Source organism: Strix uralensis, chromosome 1 (genome assembly GCF_047716275.1).
Source record: "Strix uralensis isolate ZFMK-TIS-50842 chromosome 1, bStrUra1, whole genome shotgun sequence".
In the NCBI taxonomy this organism is placed as follows: domain Eukaryota; kingdom Metazoa; phylum Chordata; class Aves; order Strigiformes; family Strigidae; genus Strix; species Strix uralensis.
Window position 1 is genome coordinate 135,104,625 of NC_133972.1, and position 27,971 is coordinate 135,132,595.

General features: G+C 37.7%; 1 protein-coding gene across 2 annotated transcripts in view; it reads left to right on the forward strand.

Moving 5' to 3' along the window:
• The window catches only part of NKAIN3 (sodium/potassium transporting ATPase interacting 3), a 399,276-nt gene that overhangs the window by 291,451 nt on the left and 79,854 nt on the right, over window positions 1-27,971 (forward strand). For both annotated transcript variants that reach the window (XM_074882038.1, XM_074882049.1), the window contains exon 4: window positions 16,723-16,920. In XM_074882038.1, coding sequence (XP_074738139.1) covers window positions 16,723-16,920 — 198 coding nt within the window. The remainder of the gene's footprint in view (window positions 1-16,722; window positions 16,921-27,971) is intronic.

Genomic DNA, 27,971 nt, shown 5'->3' on the forward strand with positions numbered 1-27,971 from the left:
CAGAATAACATTTTTAAAATACTGTGAGTTGTAGTAGATAACAGTTGTTTTCATTTATTTCTGTTTACTTCTTCGGGCATTAAAAATGCACAGAAAAAGCACCTACTCTTTGGCAATATTTGAAGGACCAAAGATTGTGATAGCAAAAGCAATCTAGCATGGTAGCTGAGTTGGGGATGTGTAGGGTCTGGAAGACAAGGTGAAGTTTCAACATAGTATGTGGAAATTTAAGCAGAGACATAAGCAAAAGTAATGCAGCTGAAGTGAAACTTTGGCTCCAGTGGACTCAACAGAGAAACATATGTCGGTTTCAGTAGACCAACATTTCACCAGATGTTAATTCATGTCATTTTTGCAGCTGTTTTCTGTACAGATCAAAGTACACAAAATGGACTATATTATGAAAATAGCGCAATAAAGAGTAAGTGATTCATATCTGCTGAAGTAACAGCTAGAACAAGACATAAATCTAAAAAAATATGATGACACATAAGACCCAGATGGTTTCTTTAGGATAATACATGTGGCTTTAAGTAGAAATAATGGTGAGGAATTGAAAGAAATGATACTGAAAGTGAATATTACAAAATACTTCTAAGAGTTAAACTGGGAACTGTCTTCTGATGGCTTCCCTGCTTCATACTGGGGAGGGGATGGTGTTTGCTGTTATGTAGACCTCAACAAGATCAGTCCTAAGCACTTTTATTTTCTTGTATGCTTTCTCTCTTCTCTCACTCATCAGTTACTCCTGGTCATGATAGACCAGAAATTTGGTGGAGTATTTTTCAGACTTTTTTAAGACTTTGTCTTATACCTTCCCAGCCTGCAACTTATTTTTTTTCTCCTACTATGAAATTGATTTACTTTCTCGTCTTAAATTTAAGTCATATACCTTTTACAATAACAACCATTGTTTACAGATTTTGGAGTGAATTTCCTAGTTTCCCATTCTGTCTTCCTTAGATCACCAGTTTGTATCTGGTTGTTTATTTACAACCTTTCCTCTTTTTTTTAACCATGTTTCCTCCCAGACCCTAGGTTGGACTTTTATTGCTTTTCCCACATGTTTTTAGGAATCAAAAGGGGAAATAGGAACTACCAATCCCTCTTGATTGGGAATATGTGCAAAAGAGCTAAGACCTGTTTTTTTGAGGAGCTCTCTTGTCTATTTTCAAGACTCCTTCTGTCTCTCTTTTTGGGAGCCTTCCTCAGCCCAGTCTTCAAACTGTCCATAAAACTCAATGACAACATGCTCTTTTGCTGTTTGTTCTTACAACCAAGGCTGGCCAGTGGAGTGGACTTCTCATGGTCTTTGATCAACCACTAGCAGTTTCTAGGATTTTAAACTTCTTGCCTCATGCAAGCTGTCTGTTTTGTTTCAACTTAGTTTGTTCTTACAGTATCTTCTTTTAAGTCCAGCACCCCTGGACATCCTGCCTGAATGTAGCAGGCAGGAAAAGGTCAGTCTGTGCCTCTTGGTTCCAGTGGGACAAGCTTTTTCTTTTTATTTCTTTTTCCTTTTAACGGGTACGTAATGTATTTTTATACTTTGAAAACAATTCACAATTTCTGATGGCCATTCTCCCAAAAATGTAGTCATTTCATTGCTTGACAACATTTAATCATAACATTGTTGAAACCCTAGTAAATATGCAATATAGGTAGTTGTATAAGCAGTAGAAATAATGATGCCTCGTTTTATATTTGTGTTTTGACATCAATCTCCCTTATGGTTTCTCTGATATCAGAAAAAGGCAAACTTTCCCTAAGGTCCTTGTTTTAATAAAATATTTAGGGAAGTTAATATACTTGAGCCCTTTCCTCATTTGCAAATGCGTTAAAATGCCCCAAGGGTATTGAGAGACAGATAAGTGTACATACTGAGGTGTTAAGAGCTTTCTTTCTTTAGAAAACCAAATAAAAAACAGATAGGATCAAACTAAAAAGCATACCTGATTTATTATGCACCTGTGAGTATTGGCCATTCAAGACTGATAGGTTCACATTTCTCACTAGGAATTAACTGCAAATGCTCAGTTGACCTGAAACAGGCAGCAAACTGGACAGTCTGCACAATGTATGTTTGATGTTTAGTTGCTCTGCACATGAGCTGTGATCATTTGTTTACGATTTCCAGAAACTTGATATATCACTATCAGAATTTAGTAGATTACCACCCAAAGCAGTATTTTATCCATGCATATGGGTGAATCTGTTAGGTACAGATCAAACAGGCTGTCTCATTCCTTAAAAGTGTCTGTAAAGGCCATATGCAAAAAAATTCTTTAGTGGACTTTGAGTCACACCTGCAGTGAATGGCCAATTGTAATTTTTTTAGGGCAGTTTATATGACATTTGCAGGGTTATTTACTCCTTGATAGACCATTTTACAGTTTACAGGGAGTAAAGGCTTCAGCTAAACAGCAATACTACTATAAGAGTTAGGGGTGAAATTTTAGTTTTAATTAAATTACTGAAATGGTGTAGTCACCACCGTGGTCATTATTATGTTTTATATTACAAAACTTCCTCATACCATTATGGTTTATTCTCCATATTGTAGCACAATAAGACTGTTAAAATGCTTTTATAACATTATAATTGTTTCTATGACGGTGAAAGTCATGTCAATTTAATTATATCAATTTAGCTGAAATAGTACCACTTTATGACCAGGCTTTGGCTGTGGCAATCTGTATGTTTTAATTCTGTGTGATTTACTCATGCTGTGTTAATAGGAATTTTGTGTTTTGTCTGGATTTGGGTTATTTTTTTGCTTTTTGTTCTTGAGTTAGCACAATCTACATGAATAAAGTTCTTAATCTTAATGAGATTAAAGGTTGTCCAAAGAATTGTCTCTGCCAGTATTTAAAGTGAGCGGGAGCAATCCTCCTTTATTTAGAGCTTTTTTCTCTTTTCCTTTAGTAAGAGAGGTCCAAAGAATTTATTCTACAGGCATAATCCATGTATACATTTTGTCAGGTTTTATGATTTTTATTTCAGAGAAAACAAACTGTTTGCTTTTTTAGAAATTAGGTGTTTTGTAGAGAGCTGTCTTTTGTTGGGTTTTTTTCTCACTTCTTCTTGGCCTTTCTGAGATGCATACCTTAAAATTTAAAAAGTTGTGGGAGGGATTGTACTTGAATTGAGTCTAAATCATACAGCGGAGATGGTCTCCTCACTTCTAAGGAAGTGCACCTTCCACAGAAGTAATCAGTTAAGCTAATCATAGCTATAGAAACATCCTTTTGCTGACAGGACCATCTGTATAACCTTGTTAAGGTAATCACAATAACTTTATTATTCTATCACAGCATTAGTGACTTAGACTAACAAATCAGACTACCACAACTTTTGAAGAATATAGATATTTTTCCAAAAACATAGGACAGTGAATTTTAAAGCAGAAATGTACTAATATAGGAAGAAAAAGAGTCATGCCTCCACGAATCATAATGCTAGCATTAGAAGTTGCCCTCATTTGTAACACTATTTCATTGCTCTCATTATTTTGTATCACCTGAATGTACATTATTCTGTAAGTACATTCCAATAAAGCTCATTTTGGGACGTAAGAGGGTATCATTCCATGACAGCCTTGCGGTTTAATTGTTTCCTTTCTGCCAACCACTACTTAAAATTACTTAACGTGTAAACATGTTAACGCCATAATCTGTTTATGATATTTAGACATTTTTTCCTACTTTTGTCAATCTATAATCTAAAGTCTCACTTTTGATTTAGGAATTTAATGGTGACCTTAGAAGATATCACTGACTTACAATGACTTCAGCAGATGCTCATTCTGCTATCAAACAGGAGAGATAGCCATATACACACACATACATAAACTGTGTTTATTGGAACCTAAATCAGTGGAATTATTTAATAGAAGCATAGAATCATAGGATGGTTTGGATTGGAAAGGACATTTAAAGATCATCTAATCCAACCCCTCTGCCATGGGCAGGGACATTTATCACTAGATCAGGTTGCTCAAAGCCCCATCCAACCTGGCCTTGAAGACTTCCAATGATGGGGCATCCACAACTTCTCTGGGCAACCTGTTCCAGTGTCAAATTTCAAGCTACACCAACAGAGCATCCAATCCACTGTGCTGTTTCTGAAAAGAAAGCTGAGCAGTTTGGTTGGTCATAGGATTAGGATTTCTTTTCCACAAATATCTTGCTTGGTGGTTTCCAGCACTCAGAAACCCACAATACTCCCAACAGGGAGAATTTGCTGGGAAGTGAACGGCAGCTGTGGACTTACAGATCTGAACTGCAGCCCACAGATTTTACCTCTCTAAAATACAGTGCAATAAAGTTAGCACGATTTTACAAGACTCGTGCTTTCTGAACTATACCAGTAAAAATAATTAAAGCTTCTAATTTTTTTTTTCTCCCAAGTAGAAACGGAATTTAATAATGTGTAACAAGTTAATTGTAAAGTTTTTGGAATCCTTTGGAAACCAAGTAGCTTTTATCAATATGTTTTTTACAAAGAAACTCTGACCAGATCACTAACTTCAGGTTAGATAGTTCAGTAAAATCATGCGAGGGGGGCATTTTAAAGGTGACATCTCAAACATTTAATTTTTTGTTTCAAATTTGGACTGACTTGAGTAATGACTTCATAAAATTGTGAAATAATCATAATATTTCTGTATTTCTGTAAGAAACAGACCAGTAGAATTATACAGTAACATATTCTATATTATGTTCAAAGATGTGAAATTAGATCAGATCTCCCCTTAGAAATTTTCCTTTTCATGCATTTCTAACTAGGCCATATTCTTTGTTCAGAGATAAACCTTGAGACATATGGTCTTTTTATTACTGGTGTTTAGTACTCTTACTTTGGAACTGTGTTTTCAGCTGAAAAATTGCTTCCTTCCCAATGCATTTAAAATGAAACAGAATGTGAACATTCATGGGCTTTTGTCTAGATTGTTTTTTTCTTTTTCATTAGGATATTTTAATTTTTCATGTTTGGGTCTTTACTGTGTAATAGTTGCTTTTCCTGTTGGCAAGACAAAAATTCAGAAGTAACAACTTCATTTTTTAAAAGGATTGGCAAGTTCAGATGCCTGCAGATGTTTCTGTTGTTTACTAACTTGCAAAACTAAGTACTCCCTCCCCACAGTGTTCTGCATGCTGTGCAAAGACATACCTGATTACAGTATATGGGTGGCTTAATGCCCTCCTTGTGCTTGCATGAGTAATTGTATTTTTTTAAGAGAAAACATCAAGTTGGAGAATCTATTTTGATTCCAGACAGGAAAGCAAAGTTTAGTGGAGGGCAGTGAAGGCATATCTGTTTCCTAGATGTGCATGATGTGCCTTTATAGCTACACACCTGTAGCCATCCTGACATCTCAGATCTTTCTGCTTTAGACCAAAGTGGTGTGTGCTTCCCTGTCCCAGAGTTAGGTTGAAAGGGATCTAATTCAAAGCTGTCTGAAGGTCCTGAGGGTCTGTACTACCAATGGATGCTTGGCTGTATCGCTACTATGCAACTTAGATTTAAAACCATGAATGTGTAGATGTTAAGACTTGCAATGCTATAGGCGTGAAGACATGAGAGTTATCTAGAAGTACCGAGAGGGGGTAGCATTTGGTGAGATTTTTCCCATCGTGTTTCCTGATCCCTAGCCCTGTTAGACAACATCAGAATACACCGTGCTGAGGCAGCTTTCCTGGGCAAGGCTAATTTCTGTTCTTCCCCATGGCTACTGTCACCTAAGCTGACGTTGCTTTGATGCCCACAGACATGCAGCCTGTGCCCAACCGGCAAGCAATTAAAGCTGACCCGTCCCCTCTCATCCAGCCAGCCCTCAGCAGTGCTGTAAGAAGTAAAATTGTTGTTCAGTCTCTGTCTCTGAGAAGAGGCAATTACTGAAAGAGCAGCAATGGGGAAGTCTGCAAGGGCCAGGGAGCAATAAGAGGCAGGAAACTTTCTCCCATCCTACTTAATATCTCCACATCTCGAAATTTCCCTGCTTTTTCCTATCTACCCTCTCCCTCCAGACATGCTTAGTGCTGAATTTGGCTAAATCTTTGCTATTAAGTGCACAGACATTAGCTGGCTACAAGCAAGGAATAAGCTACATGTAAACAACATCTACTCTCTTCATGCTCCTCTTCCTCTGCCAGACTAAAAGGGAAATTCACATTTAAAACATATTCTTAAAATAGCAGCAGTTGCACCTGACAGTGACATTAACATCCACTACAGTTACCTGTAGGCTGTTTTCACAGACTTAACTAGAGTTTTACAGCAAAATATGCCACGTGTTTGTTCAAGGAAACCTTCCTCTGTGCATCATTGTGCTACACAACTCTATAAAGGACATACTATACTGAAAAGAAATTCTGTATTATATGCAAGATGTATACAATTAGGCTAGTAAGAATATACTCACATGTTCTTTACCTTTCACATCCTTTTTCTCTCATCTTTGTTATTGCCTTTCTTGCTGGCCCTAATCCAGCCAATATATGTAGATCCCTAATGTCAATAGGATGCTTGTTGAAATTAAGTAACATACGTGAATGCTTGTTGAATCAACTCTGTAGAGTTCTTTCTATGTAGACTTTCAGCTGCCTTCTGGAGTCACCCTGACATCCTCATATCACTGTTTTTAAAACCAGTTTTAAAAATAGAAACACTTACAAAGTGAAAATGCTAGTTATATTAACAATTACTATTATTTATGCAAAGATTAACAGTCTCCAAAGTGTATTGGATTTTGTAGATACACAGCAGCTTGCAGAAAAAGGTCTCATATTGGCAGTTTTGATTTTTTTTTTCCTCAGACAAACTGAAAATTCTTTTTATATTGTATTTGAGGAAACTCTTTACATAGTAGTCTTGAGTTTGCATTCAGTAAGTATGTAAACTGTTGTTAATATTACTTGTCCTTTTACAGTTGTGTCCTGCTGTCATTCACAACTCTATCAGTCTATCTAAAAGTTGATTATTGTTCTTCCCTTTGTCTGTTAATATTATTTCAAATTTGACAGTGAAATGAAACTATCATTTCAAATATCAATATGCTCTTACATCTTTGCAGTGGCCTCATTTTGTTCTCATTTATTAGAGCAGGATATATTAAATATTGCATGATGAAGGATTACAGACAAGTCTGTGATGTTAAAGAGTGAACGGATCATTACGCTTCTCTGTGGCTTTATTCATCTCTTAAAGTGACCAGATTTATATAACATCTGTTAACGGGACCATTAAGTAATCCACCTAGACTTGAAGTTCTTAACAGAGTCTTTTATAGTTCCCTCTTGAATTAAAAATACATTTCTGGGGAACATATTCAACCACATTGATTAAAGGAACTTTTGTGAGAAATTTCTTCAGAATGAAAAAAATATAAGTAGACTTAGCACCTCACCAATTTCCTTTGACATGACAAACATGAATTTATCCAAAAGTTACTGGACACCATCAGAACCTTCTGATTAATCTCATCAAAGGAATTTGAGAAGTTTGATTATCAGAAGTGTAGACCTGCTATAGAGCGAGTATGTCAGAGAAAAAGCAGTCCTTGTTCCTGAAATAGTCTTCTGGAAATCTGAAAATTACTGGAGGGGACAAATGAAAACTCTCTATTGTGTGAATGTCTGTGAGAGTTATTGAGGTTTGGAGGTAGATTAGGCTGCAAATTCAATTAATCTGATTAAGGCCAGGGTACAGTGCATTCTTGAAGGACAATATTAATGCTGCCTTCTTTGACCACGGTTGACAATTGTTCTCAGGAAAGCACTGCTGAGTCATTAATTTGTACAGGTAAATATAAATATATGTATACTTGTTTTATATATTTGTGTAAATATATAAATATATGCATATTGTGTATACATAAATAAAATACATGGTATACATATATTTATATATTTACATAAATACATGAAATGCTTTAAAGAACCTAAAATGTGGACTAATGCCTATAATCAATCTGAAATGAATAATTAGATAAATCATATTAACTGAGTTCTGATACAGCAGATTCTCTTTTCCATAGTGCTTCACTTATTCTGTTAGGAAAGGGAGGATTTCAAATTTTATCTCTGACCTTAAAGTTTCTATAGGGAATGTCTTTGCTTTCTTAAAAATGTGTATAAATTCTTTTTGGATTCTGAGTCTTCAGAAGGGCTTTGGCGGTGCAGATACTCACTTCTTGGCAATCTGTTAGTGGCAGACAGTTTTATTCAATGATGAACTGTATAGGAGTTCACTCAAAAGATACTGTGAATTAGCACATCCTTCTGGTTACCCTTTGCACACACTCTAAAATAAAAATTAGGATCACCTGACAAATTCCACAAAATCATGGAGTTTGATTTAAATATGAATAAAATTGGGTATTCCTTATGACCTCTGTTTTTTAAGCTTTTGGGGTGCACTTGGGTCATTTGCTTTGATCAAACAGTTAAAAAGCAGTTGGTACTTTCCTATACCCTAACAGATCCATGATCGTCCAAGATGAAGAACCATGGCACGTTGTGCACCGGATATTTGTGATCTGAACTGGTGATACAGATGCTTCCCATCTAGATTCCAGGAGCCCAGCTTTAAGAAAAGCAGCAAATAATGCAAGTTACAGCACAGACTGGAAGTGCCAGCAGTAGGGCTCATGATTTTTGAGGGTTTTATTCTTCAGCTCACTTTCTTGTAACAAGCCAAACGTCTTATAGTAATCCTATGTCCCTGAGAATAGAGGCTTTAACAAAAATGCTGAACATAACCAGACTTGCCATAAAACAATAAGAGCTGGCAATATTGTAAGCAATTGCATTGCTTCAAGCAAGCAAAGCAGAGAACACAACAGCAGTTGCTTAAACTGGCCTATTAATCTTTAAAAGTGTTCCTGGATGCAGGTAGGAACATTCTGGTTAGTCTCAAAAGAGGGAGTTATTTTTCTTGTCAGAAAATTTAACATTCAAGTGAGTTTTCAAAAGTCTTTTTATGGTGCTTTTTAATGTCATCGGAGTCTGGTACAGACCCTTAAATTTAGGACCCACTCTCTCATGCATCTATTTCCAGAGTAGCATTTATTTCCTTATATAGCAAGAGATGTTATGGTATTCTTATAGTTGGGACAGAGAGACAGAGCACAGAACCCACCAGTAATTAAGGGAATTATGAAAATTAACTGTACTATTATTGTGACATTGTATTCTTAATCATGCCTTTATCCCCATTCTTTGTCTTTTTTCACAACCACTGTTCACAAAGTACAGTTATTTGTATAATAACAAAGTTGAATCATGTTTTGGCTAGAGGCTACATTGCATCTGTTCCTCATACTGGATTATGTGGGCTTTCGGCACAAACTGTGTCTCCTATTTGCATACATTTCCTAGTAACGTTAGAACTAAAATGCCAAGAAAGGGTTGGTTTTGCAGGTTTTGTCACATTAGGGAGTCCATGGTACAAAAGACAGAGAACTACAGAAGAATGAATAGTTTTAGTGTGATCAAGTCAGGCCAGATCTGTGCATTTTAAGTGTAGAAATCCAGTCCCCATCAACATTGCAAGAGTCTTCTAATAGGTATGTACTTCCTTAACTGGTGTATTTGTCAAATCCTTAGAGGCTGTATACGGTGGTGAGGTACTCAGGCACATTTGGTGACAAATTTTAATTTTGGGATATTTCAAATGTATGCATAAATCCGTAGGGATCTCGGCAATTTCATTTAACAACAACAACAACAACAACAAAATTATAGGTTAAAATGTTCTTGCTGAGACTTGTAAGGTCCCTTCCAACCCAAACCATTCTATGATTCTGTGATTCATATGATTCAAATGTTCATAGTTTTATGAACATTTTATACAGATTTTTTTTATGTCCCATAATTAGAACTTTTTCATATTTATTTTGTGTACCAAGACTTTTGCAAGCTTTCTTTTACTTTCCTGACTCTCTGCCCTGAGAAGTTTTCCTACAGCATTTGTGCTGGTGTCTATATATGGCCTGCCAATGATGTTTCTAGTTCTTCACTATTACAGTTACATTTCAGTCTTGTCTTGATTCTTGATTCTTCATTTCAGATTCTTCAAATCAGATATGGCTTGAGTGAGGGATACACTAATCTGTACAAACCCTTGACTGCACAAACCCATATCCTATTCCCAGTCCTCAAAAACTTGAAGCAGTGCTCACAGTTTGCTATCAGTCCAAACTTGTTTTGTCTCATACCTCTGGATTATCAAAGGGAATAGGTGAGAGCAATTTTCAAACTAAGTGCTTGGCTTAATCACATGTCAAGGACTACATTGAAGCACAACAGCTCTTCTGGGCAGTCATGACTTTGTGCTCATGTTGAACTTCCTATGACAAGTGATGAGTAAGACTCATATTGATCCAATCACCCTGTCTCATGCCATTTTTTCCTTTGGGCTTCGAGCTTATTTCTGCCATACTGTGGTACCTCTCTAGGCTGTTTCTCAGACAGAGAGACTGCCACAAAGGGGAGGTAGACCAAGAAAAAGGCATAAGCCATGGAGCTGGGATTTGAGAATGTATCTGAATATTGCCAAAGATCAGAGCTCATATTTATGGGCCACAAGTTTCAGAAAACATCCCTTCCTTGCTGGTTCTTATGACTTATTCTTGTGACTAATACTAACACTGCATGAAGAAGACAGCAGTATACTTCTCTTGTTGACTTCTTGCCTTCTGGCTTTTTAAAGACATTCCACTTTGCTAGTAAGCTCAGTAAATCTAATTTTAAAATTGCCTGTTTTGCAAGGCAGGAAACAGATCCCTGAGCATGTGGCAAATTAAGCAACGCAGAGGAACTATTTTTATCATTCAGGTAGATCATGTCCCTGTTTTTCAAATAGATTTCCAGAACTTATTTTTTTCACTTTTTAAAAATAAAATAAAATCTGACAACAGTCTTTATAGCCCAATGAATAGAAGTAGTAAAAGAAGAAGATGGTACTGCCTCACTCATACATCTTTTTTTGGGCAGGGGGTGCCTGTAGCCACATGGTTAACAAGGGTTGCAGTGTAGATTGATTGGGAAAAAAATAGATTAAAATCAGTGCAACTTTCTAACGATAGTTATACTTGGTACAGGAATCCTCTCCTGTAGTCATGGTGTGATGTCATGGTTACAGAATTTGCTCAGTCTGTGAATCTCTAATCTCAGTGAGTGGGAACCATGAATCTCTAACCACACCACCCAAAAGCAACTTTGCCTCTTTATCTCTCTTAACCACTCTCAGCCTGTGATGCTGGGGTTACCTCATGATCTATGCCTTGATACTGTGAATTTTCTCTTTTACTGGTAATTAATTTAGGTGTATCACATAGTTCCTCTGGGTTAGTGTACATTGGGTTTGCAAGCACAAAGAGATGAATTTGCTAGGTCTTTCTGTCAGCCAGTTCAGGCAGCTGAATAGTCCCAATAGAGTCAACCCATAAGCTTCAATTTAAGAATGCTTTTCATGTAATTTCTTCACCAGAGTGCTCAGGATGAGGACAATATATTGACTTGTGTTATATTATCAGCAGCCACCTCAACATAGAGAGCTTGCCTGGAAGCAGCATGGTTCATTGTTCCATCCCATTAGCAGGAATGTCACAATTATTGAGTGGCCTACCTTCAGTCTCTAGCTCATGGGACAGGTAAAAATCATCCGTGTAACACTGAAGCAGAGTTTAAATTAAAAACAGAAAAAAAAAAAAAAAAAGAGTCAATAGTCAATATTCAAAAATTATCATCCCAATCAAGACAGTGTGAGAGCTAGTAACACAGGTTTCCCTATTTGCCAGTGGACTTCATGGACTTCTTCAGTATTATCTGCCCAGGCCTTCAAAACCAATTTGTTCAGCAGTAGTGAGAGTAGATGGAGCGGCACTGGTCACATGCAGAGCAAGATGGGATCAGAACCTGTGGTTTCAGGAACTAATAGGGTGGTGAACTAAGGTTATGCTGCCAATGGGGGTCTTTGGCTAATAGCTGATACTCATGCTTCAAAGTACTTCTACAATTAGAGCAGGTTCTGTTAACACTGGAACACATCATTTGTATCTAATGAGGATTAATGTCTCCTTGATATTAAATACTAAGGATGTGCGTGTCCCTTGACCATGCCAACACCACTGCATCTTAACTACAAGCTTGGGTGTAGGGAATTACAAGGAAATCTACTGATTTTTTTCCTAGCATTATGCATATCGTCTTTTATTACCTATTGACCAGGTGTTTGATTGAAGATCTTTTCTCCTCACTGGTAAAAACAGAAACTGGGTAGCAAATCAGAACTAAAGCATCCTTGTTGCTCTTAGGAAATGGGATGGGAATATTTATTTGCCTCAGCCTAATTAATGTTCATTTATAATAAGCATTATAGTATGAATCAATAATATAAAAAGTGTTAGGAAGGGCTAGGTACCACACAAGAAACAATAAAGTCAAGATCTCTAACATTATGCTTTGACAGCCCATTGTGCTCTTTCACCTTTCTGTGAAATTTCGAATGCTGACTGCTGTCTCATGGAGGAAAAAGTCCTTCTCTTCCACCCCGCTCAACACACTGTCTTTGCTACAGTTTTCCTGAGTGTATTTTTCTGATACTAACAAGGAATGAAAGAAATATAAAATAGCCTGTCATAAAGCAGAAACATAAGTGAAAAAAAATATTTCTGCAATGCATAATCATCATGTCACAGCATTGTATTTGTTTGTTATACAAGGCAATCTTGGTGTGTTGGTTGTTTTCCTGGAGTTTTAGTGACTTTTTTTCTTTACGCCTGGTGATTTCAGTTAATCTTAATTTCTCATTAATTTTTTGTGTTGTTGCTATAGGCACTGTACATAAAGTATACACAAATAAATGAAAGGAACATCATTCTTACTATTGCTCTTTAGTTTTAAAAGAAACTGATATGCTGTTATCTGTTAAAATTTGTTTAGATTCACCACCTGAAAATAGAATCATAAAATCACAGAATGGTCTGGGTCAGAAGGGACCTTCAAAGATCATCTAGACCAACCTCTTTCATCTAGACCAGATTACTCAAAGTCCTGCCCAATAGAAAATGTCCACTTCAAAGCAAATGTAGAATTTAAGCAGATGTAATGAAATTAAACATCATCTCCAAGCACTTAGAAAACAGTATTATTGGGATTTAAAGGGATTACATCTCACCTAAAAGAAAGTACCTTGCCATAGCAATGATTTCCAATAATGATCAAAATTAATCCTTGGGCTGACAGCCAACACAAATCCTCTACATAGTTTAAAAGCTTAAAAAGCCATAGACAGTTAAGTGGGACTCTACATCAGTAGAAGCATGATTATTGGGCTCATCCTACTGTCAGGAACAAACTTGTTATCACACACTGGAGTATTGCTTCAGCGCTGACTGAAAAAATGAAGAGTAGACATAGGATTACCCTTCTCTGTGTCACTTCCATAAATCCCACATGATTTTCCTGGAAGTCCTATTATCTGTGTTTTGCCCACTTCTCATCTATGGCATCTGTCTGAGATGTTACCAGCTGAGTAAGATGTTCACCTGCTGAGGTATGGAATCAGGATCAAGACATATGTTATGAGTTTGAAGCTCAAAAGACAGCAGTTTTCCATCCATGATTGAATTTTCAATTGTTAAATGACTTCCAAAGAGACTACTTGAGATCTCTTGTACAGAGTCTAAAACTGAGTCTCTTGCTATGAAGCAACAGTGTTCTTCTATAAGAAATAAGCAGTTTAAATTACATCACCTGCTGAAGATTAAGTGATTTATATGCTTTTGCCTAGTGATTGCTTATGACATTGGGAAACAGTACATGATCTATTGAAAAACTTCAAGTATCTGACTGTACTTTCCAAAAGAATTCTAAACTTTCATTAAACATACAACTGAGACTAAGCCACTTGAGCAGCAGCTTTTCCACCATGCACAGGGTTTCCAAGCACTGAGTTCACAAATACTGTAACACTCTCAGAAGTTCACTGATATTTAAAACCTGTACACTCAGGCAAAGACTTCTTGAATTTTCTAAACCTCTGTAAATGACAATAAAGATACAGGTTAATTTTTTAACGCCTGGCACATTTGACTCACTTTATGGATTAAAAACCTCCAAGAAGTTAGAGAGGATTGTGCTTCAGATGCTGGAAAGAAAAAAAAAAAAAAAAAGAATTGATTTTTGTCAGGCTTTCTTTTATTGATTGGCAGCTTAACATTTATCAGCTCAAACAGCTCACAGCTGCCATTTTGTGAAGTGATATTTTAGAGGTCAAGCTAATGCACCAGGTGGTTTTGTTTGCATTTCTAAAACTGATCTTTGCTGGGCCATCATTATCCGCTTTTACCTGCTTTGAGGACTCAGGACATATACATAGAGAAAAGTAATTACGAAAAGCTCTGCTCCCAGCCTTTATCCATTGTTTCTGAATAATAATCTTTTTTAAAAAAGCAGCAAGTGCTGTGATGACATCTCTTTTGTATTTAATCATAGAATTTTAGCTATAATATTGCTGTTTGCTTCTTTCACCAGAAGCCTTGAAATATGGACATGACCATCTAGTTAAGCATCTCTAAACATGACCATCAAGTCAAGCAATTCTTTCTAATCGCCCCAAGAACCAAAAGTGACAGTATTCCAGAAATGAAAGATTTTATTTATAAGAGATGTTCGTACTAACTGCATTCCAAATTCTTACATTTTAAATGTGTCAGCAACATTTATCAAGCTGTTTCCCTATGCAAACTCACCATTTTACTGTGCCATTGGCTGTGAACTAGCCGAGCACAAACACTGAAACAGGACATAATAATAACTTAAAGACAGAAAAAAAGGAGAAAAAAACCCTCAAGAGCAAAGAAAGCTGTGACACCAACACCACAGACACCACAATTTATTCCCACAGTTGTAATAACAAAGCATTAGTTTGCAGTATTTGAAATACACTAACCCACATGGTAAATCCATATTCCTAGTCGGCAAAAACTTACTGAAATAGATGAGAGTGAATATGTCTGTGCTGCTTGACAAATGGCATTTCTTACAGCTGACAATTGTTAAAAGCACTTGATAACACTGTGCAAACCCTGGCATTGTTGTACACAGAAAGCCTCGGCTGTTTCCTATGACTATATATTTATAATTATATTTTCATTAAACTGAATTGTCTGTCAGTGTCTGATTTCACAAGTCATTTTCATATTGCTGCTGAAAATTTTCTAAACCAGTATCTAGGAATGACATGCAAAGTCAAAAGAAAAATGCCTCATCAACTGTCAGTAATGCTCCAGCAAGTCTACATTTTAAGGGTAAAGAAGTTATGGAGAGCAAAACAGCGGATCACAAAGGCAGGTTTCTTACTGCTACCTAGCTGTAACAGAGACTGGCAGGATGTAATTCACCTGTTAATTTTCAGGTGTGGCCAGAATAAAGGCAGTTAACAGAGGAAAACAACAAGAGGACGCTTGCAACTAGAATCTGCACCAAATGTCCTTTTGATCAGGGTGAAAATAAATGTCCACAGACATACAGGACAGATTTTCAGAGTGGGATGCAAAGGGCAAATCAGTGTTACAGCAGTGCTCACAAACTGGCATGTATGGAAACAGGGTTGTTTTGTGGGCATACAGCTGACAAATTTGCACATATTTTTTATAACTACCTTGGAGTTGAGAATGGGAAACATGGAAGTGTAAATCTGAATTAATTATTTAAAGTAACAGGACAACTCAACTCTCATTTCTCCCCAGTGAGGAAAGTTTTCTTTTGCATTTAAATGTCATCCATTCAACTTAAGTGTATTTTACCTGAGCATGACCTAAAGACCTAAAGCTGTTGTTAATTCAGATGAATTTTCTTGTTTGTACTTCATAGATAAGCTGTTAGAAAATTTTTACTGCGTTAATACATTTGCTACTTTCACTACTCCAAGTGGAAGTGGGATGATGTTTGCTAAAATGCACAGACATTATACATACTGTGTGGGTTACAGTGCAGCCAGTACCCATTAGGGTAGATTTAAGGCCTTATCAGACAAGCTGTGGTTGAGGCTGAAGATGATTTGAATGAAGAGAAGTTATTGCTTATATTTTAAACCCAGATCAGTTCACAGAAACGTGTTTCTTCACTAAACTGAGAAAATGGTTATCTGGATGGGGGGCAGAGGGGAGAAAAGAATTCAGGGTGTTTGGCTGGAGACAATATTTCATTTGCCTCTTTGGCAGCTGGAACAGTCTGCCTGGCTGTGGTCCTACTTAAAATAATAGCTACAATTTATAGTTAATATTTTAAATAAATGTGGTGGAAGTTTGTTTTAGATTGTCTCCAGTACCATGACATGGAACTGTCTCTGTTGCCTGTTAAAAACATTAACTCTTAAGTGATATTCTAAACAAGTAACAACAAAATTGCTCTTCAGGCTGTAAGTCAATGGAGACATAGGATATGCACAGTGTTTTGTACAGTATCTGGTACGACAGTTCTTCTCCCAGACAGAAGCTTCTATGCATAATTACAAAATAAACAATAAATGTTTGCAATTTCTTCTCTCCCCTTTAATGGCCTAATTTCATGTTAAAATTACTGGAGTGAGGGGAAAGGCAAGTTATTATCTCATTTTCCTTACAATAATTGAAAACATCTTTTATTTCCCTCACTTTACCTTAAATAACATAAAGTTAGAGGTTTTCTCACTTTTCCCCTCCCTGTCTCCTAGGAAACTGATCTCATGACCTTTAACATCTCAATGCACCGCTCTTGGTGGCGGGAACATGGGCCCGGCTGCATACGAAGAGTGGTACGTCCTTCTGCCCCTGGCATCCTAGAGGATTACTCCTATGTCTCCGTGACAGGCTGCATAATCGATTTCCAGTACCTAGAGGTCATTCACAGCGCTATCCAAATACTCCTCTCCGTAAGTTCCTTTTTGTACTCGGATTCTGGCAGTCCTTTTGCATGCAGCCTGCTGCTGTTGGCCGTCTCTGTCCTGAAAGGGGGATGTAGTAGTTGATGAATAGCAACACAGATTTTTAATTGTATTTTGAATTAGAGAATGATATTCATGTAATTAAAATGTGCACTAGTCTTTTCTTTCCTTATGTCTTATAAAGCTCTGTACAGGCATAGTCCCCCAGTCTGGCCTTTGCTGGGATAGGTGAAAATAAACTTGAGTTTTTGGCTCTCATTCATTGAGACATGTACAGCAAAGGAGAGCAGACTTGTCCAAAATTAATTTGCCTAAAACTTTCCAAAGTTCACAATTAATGACGGTATTTATTCAGCCCTGAATGTAGATATATTTTACATGATACATGACTAAGTTTCTTCCCAAAGTGAGGTGTGGATGTAACACTTGAAAAAGGTCAGAGGAGTATTAGGAATTGAAGTACTCATTTATATTTAACCATATTATTTGTTCTTTCCTGGAATTCTGCATTATCAGAATACTCTACATACCAAAATGTGATCCACATTTTGTAGTTCCAATATCAATCAAAAACTGCAAATATAAGAAGTCATTATAAAAAGTCTGCAGTGCAGGTAAGCTCTGGGGCTGGATAAGTTGCTTTGGGAGCAACAGCCCAGTCTTGGCCACAGTCTTTCCTCACTCCAATGGCTGCTTCTGCTTGTGTTTAAAAGGTTGTTTGGCATGAGCTGTGTGTGAACTTGTAGAAATGGTAGATCTTTCTCTACATAGCTGTGTGTAGTACGTAGCAACCAGCCCACCTCAAGTGGGTGCACATATGTATGATACACCTCAGATGTCCAGACCTATTCTGAGAACATAAATGCTCATGGTTCAAGGTCCTAACCATGACCACCAATGCTTGTCAGACAGTGGGAGAAGAGATTCGGTCTGCAGTCCACACCTACTAGTCAGGTGAACTCATTGGTCCGAGCCACCAGAAAGGCTGGATATTCCTCGTCTTTTCAGTACTTCGGGCTGTTTTACTAACTGACCAGTAAATAACTACTGCTATGAGAGTAAAAGGGATTTGCAGGATAGCTCTCACTCATTAGTTTAAAATTATTTTCAAATTTTAGTTTTTACATTTTTCAAGATAAGGACATTTCTCTTTTGAAAGAAAAATATCAGTGTATATGGTTACATCTATCATCTTGTCCAACTGTCTAGAATAAAGTAGTCTAAAAGTTCGAGATAATTTCTCTGCATTACTAAATGCCCTTTGGAAGATGCTGAGTGCTTTTTCCTTGCCACTGCTTTTAAACAAAATTTGATAAACTTAAATCTTACAGCAGTGATTAATGCAATTCCACTTGACAATCCAGGTCTGAATTAGTGGTCTTGGTTAGCACACCAGTGACATCACATGCACCTACACAAGCCATTTGCCTGCTCCTGGTCTATCAGCTTCTCAGGCACCAGTGACATCACAAGTACCTACACAAACCTGCTCCTGACTGTCATTCAGTAAGACAGCAAAGACTTGGAGCCAGGATCTTTTCCAGTGAGGACAAAATCACTTCTCTTGAGATCCAGCCCTGTGTATATCAACATGCATTATAATGTTTCTGTGAAAGCAGACCTTGCAGAAGAATTTTGCACACTAGATCTGGAAATCTTAACTGAATGCCACTTCCTTACTCTTGCGGGGGCCTGGTACTCACAGCAGGTAGCTTCTCCCTGAGCTCTCCATTTGCAGCAAATTCCCCTCAATGCAGAGTCGTTCACTGCTTCAGTGAGCCTGTACAAGGGAAACTTAGGTGTGGTTCATTTAAAGAGAGAAAACCATAAATATTTCCAATACTTTCTCATAACAAAAAAATTTCTTGTTAGAAATTTTTCTAGAATTTTTGTGATAAATTTAGAGTTCATTGGAAATACAGCTGGCTGTTGAAATCAGGAACTCTTTTCTTCTGCACTTATCAGTGCAGTGCAGTTCTGGTCAAAATTTACCAAATGACAGGAACACAATATTAGAATATTAGAATAATAGAATAAAAACATTTAGTATGTACAAATTAAATCTTAAAATGGAAAAGTATAAAAGTAATGTAATAATTATAAAGCATTGATGTCACAGGCCTTCCCTTTCTTGTGGAGTGACCAGTTGCCTGGAACAATCATAAATAAATTCTGGATACAATTCATTGCAAGTTCAAAATGTGCCAAAAACTTACAAGGCTTAACTGTGAATTAAATAGTTGCCAGTTTCAGATACTGCTTTTGACTGATACACACAACATTCAAATTAAAATCCCATACACAAAGAAGGTTTTCCTCAAGTCTTATTATCTTGCTATCCCATCTGTGACACGTTATGATTAGCATAGCATGAGTCTGTACTTCAGTTTCCATTCTGAATTGTCATTTCAGCTTGTTTAATTTACTGTCACACAGGACAGAAGTCACCACTAGATTAACAGACTTCTTGCAGTTTCCTCACATTTTCTGAGTACTGTTGACCTGAGGAAGTTTCCATTCATTTTTGATACATAACTGCTTTCCTAATTGGGGTATGAATTTCAATTGTTAGTTAAAAGGTCATTGAGGTTCTTTTTACAGTACTGAAGAATTGTAGATCAGAAAATCCTTTTTTTTATTTTCCTAGTAGCTAGTCCTAAAAGTAGCCTATTCCTTTTTGGACCTTACAACCTACTTAATTTTCATAACATTTTTATGTAGCAGTAGTAGCGTAACAAACCATTTTACAGTGTAACAAAAACTTTATTGGCATAACAAATCATTTTATCATGCTAACCTTTGTCCAAACGACTGGGAAGGTGAGCACTTCCATTTGGTAGGGAGTTAGAGCCTCTGTAAGAAGAAATCCCTCCAGGGGTAAATATTGGATACCTGTAGTGATATATAACTCACTAGCAGCAGTTCTTCATTTTTGAAAGCTGACTTTTTATTGAAAATTTTTTTTAACTGGTATAAAAATTTTTATATGCACAGAATGCTGCAGCTGTGACTACATTAGAACGTGCTTCAGGGAATAGGCTTGACAGTCATTTATTTAATTCTAACACAGTAAGGCTCTTTTTTTATTTGTTTTATAGTTGTTTCTAAAAAAGGTATCTTTTATTGGTGAAACAGTAGCTTTGTATGTCATCCTGATTCTGGGTGGCTATTGTAGTGATTGGGAATTGAAGGTATTAAGCATTTCTTTAAATTGGGGGAAAATCAAAAGAAATATGGGAGTGGGATGCAATTAATAGTAAAGAAGAAATATATTTAAATTGTGTGTTTAAAATCTACATTTATTTGATGTGTAGGGCATATTGCAGTCAAAATGGTCACAGTTTAGCAACTTTGAGAAAGACCGTTCATACAGTCTTTTTTGTTATTTGAAAATAGATAATGCACACTGAGAAGGTTAAATGACAGGTAGACACTGGTTGTAATAGCCTGAGATTTAAAAAGTTCTCCAAGTGATTGCAGAGAGTTTTCTATTAGACTCTGAACCTAATATCATAGTAATCTACACCGTCAAGCAGAGACATCCCCAAGCTAGGTTTCACCGAGATAGCTCTGGAATTAGCAGCCGTATAACTTCATCAGTACTGCAAAAGCAAAACAAATTAGTTTTGGCAGAGTGACAGGCTGACACAACTCGACTGTTCTGGGGATGGGAGCTACTATCTTCTCACAACATTTTGTTGCACAAGGTGAGGTTAACCAGATTTCTGTCTGGGTCTCATCCCAGAGCCATACCTAAAATCTGCAACAGGGAAGGAGGGAAAGAAGGAAGGAAGGAAGGAAGGAAGGAAGGAAGGAAGGAAGGAAGGAAGGAAGGAAGGAAGGAAGGAAGGAAGGAAGGAAGGAAGGAAGGAAGGAAGGAAGGAAGGAAGGAAGGAAGGAAGGAAGGAAGGAAGGAAGGAAGGAAGGAAGGAAGGAAGGAAGGAAGGAAGGAAGGAAGGAAAAGAAAGAAAGAAAGAAAGAAAGAAAGAAAAGAAAGAAAAGAAAGACCCTAAACCTAAAAACTTTCAAGCTGTTTGGCATGTTGATGCTGACCAAATGAATGATATTTTGAAGAAAAGTACTGGTTTACTTAGCAGAGGTCCATCTGTTGCCTCTAATAAGTGTCAATCAGTATAACTTCTGGGTGACTGCTGGGCCTCCAAATGAGGAACACTTACAGAAAAAACACTGCTGGAGAGTCACTTGGTTTTCACTACAGTGTAAAGCCAGGCAAAGATGTGATATAGAGAGATTAAGAGTATTGAATCTTTTCCATAGTGGAGTTAAAAATAGTGAACATACCTGCCTAAAGTAAAGTCAGGCACTTATCAATGGGGAATAACTTACCAGTAACACTACCAAGCACAAAACATAGCCAGAAAAATGTGTTACTTTCTACAGAATATAATTAAGTTGTAATATCACAAGTATAAGAAAAAATACTCCTGGCAGCCAACTAGGAGTTGGATACTGTGGTCACTGTGAGTCCGAATGATTCTCCTGCAGGATGGACAAACATCTATACACACAAATTAAGCATGCCAAGGGAACTGGGTATTGAGGCCAACTGGCTCAGAACAGCTCACATCTCCACTAATGGTCTCAGCCTCCAAAACAGGCTAGTGTGTTCAAGCCACCCACTAGGAATAATCCCTGGGATTGTTCTCCAGACCAAAACTGTGCCTGGGAACTGTGTCGGGAGAGTACTGGCTGGAGCAGGCCAAACTCATGCCCATGTAGCAGCACAGGTGATGACATGCCAGGAACACTCCCAGGCATGTGGGAATTCCCTCCTATTGATGCAGCTGTAGTGGGCAAATGTCCAGCTGCAATTCGTTCTTCAGAGTGGACTGAGGCAGGAGCTGACAGGAAAGGCCTATTTAGCTAGAGGGGTGTAGAAGTCAGTGATTTATACCAACATTTTATTTTTTAAATCTTTGACAAAGAAACTTGCCCCTACCTTTTTGACATGGTAGAGAGATATGTTTTCACATGACATCTAGTGGTTACAGTGACATTTATGACAGTACACAATGTCAGGCAAGCAATATTGGACTAATCTCATAAATTGTTATTCTTATTAATATCCCCTTTTGTGGTGAGCTAACTCCACTGGTGATGAAACTAGAAATGGTGGTGGTTTTCCATTCAGGGGCATTCTGTCCTTTTAAGTTCATCTACCATCCTCATGCGGGAATGTGTCAGCACCTCCAGCCCCAAATTAAGCAATACACCTGTCTCATGTTTGTTGTTCTCCTACCTTCTCCCCAGATGGTGAATGGGGCATGGAGCTGACACGCTGTCTGGATAAGGATTGAGTTTCTGTGCTGTTTCTGAATGTTGTTTCACTCTTGAACATGTGCAGACAGAAAAGAAAGCTGAAAAAACCTTGAACTTGTGTTACAGATCTGCAAGTCTTGAGATGTTCTTTATGTATTGTGGCAATTAATTTCATTTATATTTGGCCTCATTCTGGCCTCCAAGAAAAGTCTGTCTTTTGTGTAAATGGTGGAGTGAAGATACTATCTGAAGTAGTGGGGCTGCTGACCATAGTTTTAGTCTGAAACTCCTTCTGTGGTGCTCTAGAGACCATTGGGGCCAAAACCATTAAAGGAATTTGAAGGTAAAGAAGTTGGTTTTCTTCAGTATTGGTTGCCTTGGTCTGAAGCCTGCATTCACTGTGCTACAGGAACGCATCCAATATGGGTACAGCAGTGTGACACTGTGGAGGCAGCTTGCATCATTATACAGTAAGTTAGAGGTGGATGACTTCATATCTGGGTATATCTAACTATGAGTCTGCATGCAAGAGATGACAAAACCACATGTAAATGATCACTGTCTTCAGGATTTGAGTTAGAAAACAAGAGTATATAAAATATAATCACTAAAATACATATCCTGAGAAGATGTCTTCTCAGTGCACCTTTCAGTTCCTGAATCTATAAATAGTGTATAATTTCCATGTATACATATCCAGATGGCTTTTAAGTATCTCCAAAGAGAGAGACTCCACAGCCTGTCTAGGCAACCAGACAGTACCAGTTCTCTGTCACCCTCACAGTAAAGAAGTGTTTCCTGATGTTTCCTGTGTTTCAATTTGTGCCCATTGCCTCTGGTCCTGTCACTGGGCACCATTGAAGAGTCTGTATCCGTTCTCTTTGTACCTTCCCTTCAGGTGTTGATAAGACCCACCCCTGAGCTTTCTCTTCACCAGGCTGAACAGTCCCAGTTCTCAATCTTTCCTTATGTGAGAGATGCTCCAGTCACTTAATCATCCTGTGGCCCTTGTCTGGAGTCTCTCCAGTATGTCCATGTATGTCTGGTACTGGGGAGCCCAGAACTGGACACAGTACTCCAGGTGTGGTCTCACCAACACTGAGCAGAGCAACATGACCACCCTCCTTGACCTGCTGACAATATTTTGTCTAATGCAGCCCAGTATAGCATTCGCCTTCTTTGTGGCAAGGGCACATTGCTGACTCATGTTCAATGTAGTGTCCACCAGGACCCTCAGGTACTTCTCTGCGAAGCTGCTTTCCAGCTGGGAGGTCCCAGCATTTATTGTTCTATGGGGTTGTTCTTCCCCAGGTGCAGGACTTTGCAATTCCCCTTGTTGAACTTCATGAGGCATGTTACGCTAAAAAAAAAAAAAATAAAAAAATATTTCTAGCTCTTACCTCACTTTCTGTAAAAATAGTACTTACCTGTCCAAAAGATTCATAATTATTGATGTAAATTCATGCTGAATGCTTAAAAAAATCTAATCATTAATATTCTTAGACTTGACATCCTTACATTTGCAGGTTCTCCTGTTCTAATTAACCCAGTAGGATGATTTCAAATATTTTGAATTTTTGTTGCTATTATGACGATTCATAATAATGCAATCATGCCTGTCATAAAGGTCATTAGTTCCTCTTATTTTTGAGGAATTAATTCCTCTTACTTTCTCCTCACAAGTCTCTGATGTCTTATATGTGTGTTTTTCTCCCCAGAATGTACAGCATCACTTCCATAAGGAAATTAAAAATAATGTGATCTGATTACATTATTTTTGGATATCTGTCACCAGTCAGTTCCTCATACTGACTCCATGCAATTGCTTTGCTGTTGTGATTTAACCCCAGCCAGCAACTAAGCCCCACACAGCCACTCACTCCTCCGCAGTGGGATGGGGGAGAGAATTGGAAGAGTAACAGTGAGAAAACTCATGGGTTGAGATCAAGACAGTTTAATAGGCAAAGCAGAAGTCATGTACACAAGCAAAGCAAAACTAGGAATTCATTCACCGCTTCCCATCAGCAGACAGGAGTTCAGCCACCTCCAGGAAAGCAGGGTTCCATCATGCATAACGGTTACTTGGGAAGACAAACACCATCACTCCAAACTTCCCCCCCCACACACCTTCTTCTTCCCGCAGCTTTATATGCTGAGCCTGACGTCATATGGTGTGGGATATCCCTTTGGTCAGCTGGGGTCAGCTGTCCCAGCTGTGTTCCTTCCCAATTTCTTGTGCACCCCCAGTGTACTGACTGGTGGGGCGGTGTGAGAAGCAGGAAAGGCCTTGACACTGTGTAAGCACTGCTCAGCAGTAACTAAAACATCCCTGTCCAGCACAAATCGAGAACATAGCCCCATACTAGCTACTGTGAAGAAAATTAACTCTATCCCAGCCAAAACCAGTAGACACACTTTGTGAATTATTTCTGCCCTGCTGTCTTCAAAGAATCTGCCAAATGTTGATTATTTAATACAAAAATGAATTATGACATTTGGTAGACTTAAATGCTTTTTTTCAAGAGAAAAAAGATAGAATTTAATTAACAACCATATTTAGAACAACAGACATTAAAATGGAGTTTATGAGTCCCATGTAAATAATTAATCAAGGGAAACGTGACTATTGAGCTATAGAGAGACTAAGATCAGGGGCAGTGCTGGAGTGACTTAATGAAGTTCAGATCATTGACCAAGCTTTTACTACTGAGCCATAAGTTTGAATCCTTTTTGGGTTAATTTGGATGGCTCTATCCCTAATGTTAAGATTGCCTTCTCTATGCCATTTGAAAAGCTCTGGGAGCTTCTCCAAAAGAAGTTGCTGAGCAGCTTTTGTCCCTCCCTTCAGGCAGCCAGAGCTGCAGTTTGGGTTGTATTCATTTAAATGTAACAAAAGGACTAATGATATCAACATATAATGTGGTTCCTCCAGGGCACTGCAGCAGCCCTTTTTTTCCCATTAGTTATGGCCCTGCTATTTTTGTAATTGGACAGATAAGGATGCTAGGAAGCACATCATGTCTGTTGTTCTCCAAAGAAAATCCCTGTAGGGGCTGACACCAGTGCTCAACCAGGTTCCTTGCTCTCTTTCCATTTCCTCAAGTGATGTGTGATTGATTAAGAAAGCTGGTTAACATCAGCATGTGATAGAAAAACATGAGGTAATTTATTATTAAGGGCTACAGGAATGGTACATGAATAAAATATAGTTGTCCTGAAGGTATTATGTCTTTTCTTGAACTTTTCTTGCAGCTTTTTCACCTTTTTTGTTTAGGAAACAGTTAACATGTCTTCTTTTCCATAATAAACAGTTTCAGAAATGGCATGGAAAATTACCTTTGCATTGTTTGCATACGTGAACTTCAACATTACTCCAAAGAGGGTGTGAAAGATATACCTATTCTTCATCATCATAGCCAGGAACACTTGTCTCTTAGCCATGTGAATAGTGTGTTACGGTGCACTGTTGGCTTCATTAGTAAATTTAGAGTGATCACCAGATTATTAAAACTCAGAAGACCATTTTCAGCCTGAGCAACATTACAGAGGAGCTTTCCGTCTTTGGAACAGACTGCAGAGAAAACGACTTGTGCAAATGGCTTTTGAAGTTACCCCCAATTCTTTGTAGTGGTCACCTTATGCTTTGTGCAGTTCCTCCAATGTTTATAGTATTAATCAGGAATGCATACAGTCCTTTGCCAATATCAAGATTTCAGTGTTAAAAAAATGTAACCAAGAGAAACAAAATTAGTGAGAGACTGTATCTGCACCTACATTCTAGAAATGACCTTGTCCCTTCTCATTAGATTTAGTTAGACCCCATTACGCATGGTAGTGCGTAGGTACTAAAATACACAAGTATGTTTCTCTAATTACTAGTCTGGATCAATAAAGCCGCTATATGAGACAGAATCAGGAAAAATCTGTAGTTTTTCCATCTCAGCTGTCCTTTCCAGGGGCATCTGTTTTTCCAAGCAGCTCATTTGAAAGCAACTGAAACCACTAATATTATAGTTATTTGCATGCTCATTTATTCATTAACTCTTATGATATGGATTTGTGAAAAAGAGTTATGCAACTTCTGCGGCAAAGATAGCTAAAGGTGAGGGGATAGGGGACAGCAATTTAAGCACTCGCAATGTAGTAGTGCCTTCACCTTGTCAACTAATCGATATGAGAACTAAATTATTCTAGACATTTTGCAGTACTTGATATAGATTGGTTTTCCATTTTACATGAAAATTACTATGGCATTTTTTCAATATTATACAAAAATTTCAATGAAATTGTGTGCAGGTATTATGAAACATTTACATGAAAAATATTTAGAGCAAAAATAAAAGTCAATTGCTTATTTTAATTTTTGGGGGGTTCATTAATATTTCAATAAAAATTATGCAGAAACACTGGAAGTAAATGGAAGATTTGGAAAATATCAATTTTTTTCCTCTTCAACTTTTGCCCCAAATTACCTCCCCCAGGGCAGAAGTAGCGTAATAGATGATATGTCTGCAACTTAGTCACTGTAATTCTCAGCTAGATACTTTCATTCAGATCCATTTCCTGTATTTTCAAGTTAACCTGAACTGATACTGAACAGGGAACTTCAGCAGCCCAGTGCACAGTAAATTTTGTGGCTGCTGATTCCAATACAAGGCACCATCTCTGCAAATAAGCAGGAGAGGTAGTAGAAGAGGTAAAGACAAGTTAAAGTGCCTCGGCAAACTTGCATGCCAACATGCTATGTTTAGTGCTGTGCAGAATGCTGAATGATGCATTAGGAATTTGGAAATTATAAGAGAAAGTGGAAAGTGTAACAAAGATTAGCAATTTAAGCAGAGAACAAGAAAATCCAAGATTTTTCATTTAGAAAAATGGAAGCAGTATTTCCTTTGTACTTTAGGGATATTTTGTTGACTATATTGTCTGAAGCTGTTAACTGTTTGATGGGCTACTGAGACACCAAAGATCATGGAAATTCAGAAAGCTAGAGCACAGTGCACAAATATCCCAAGGATATTTGTCTTCATGCCTCTCAGGACACTCCTGAGCTTTCAGCAACAACTGTGGCAATCAGTGCAAGACAGTTTCCTCGGAAGGTAGAATCAAATTCATGCCTTTCTGCCAAGCTGCAATTCAGTGCAAATAGCTCTTCTCTGTCTCCAACAGTTTGCTGCATCAGGTCTGCTCCAGTTGCAAAGTTGATAAACCAACCAAGGAAATGAACTCCTTCTCTAGGCTAAGTGTTCGCATGGTGATTGACAGCTCTGGCTGAATAGGCTTGACTTCGTTGTGTATTTTTTAATTTCCAGAAAACACAATTCTAATTGATTTTTACATACAGATGTGCTTTTAAGTAATGAAAAGATATTTTACTAAAAGGGTCTGATTCCTTAGTCTGCGTCTCCACGTATAGTATAAAGGACAGAGGCAAACCAGGGGCAAGCCTCATGCTACAATCTCACTGATCCTAACAGCAATAGATCTGTGCTCACTCATACTCATCAGAATGATTCTTTCTGCATATCATAGTTATTAACCATGTGACCAGACTTTCTTATACAGGGGAAAAATATTCACTGATTAAAAGTCATCTCTGTGTGAGCTTCCACTGACAGGACATTTTTCTTTTAATCATCTACTGAATTCACAGCCTAGCTCTTCCATTAAAATTTGTTGCCTGAATGTGACCTGACTGCAGAAAGAATTCTTTTTTCTCGACTGCAGTCCCTGATGATTTGCAATGCTCTCTGTTTTGT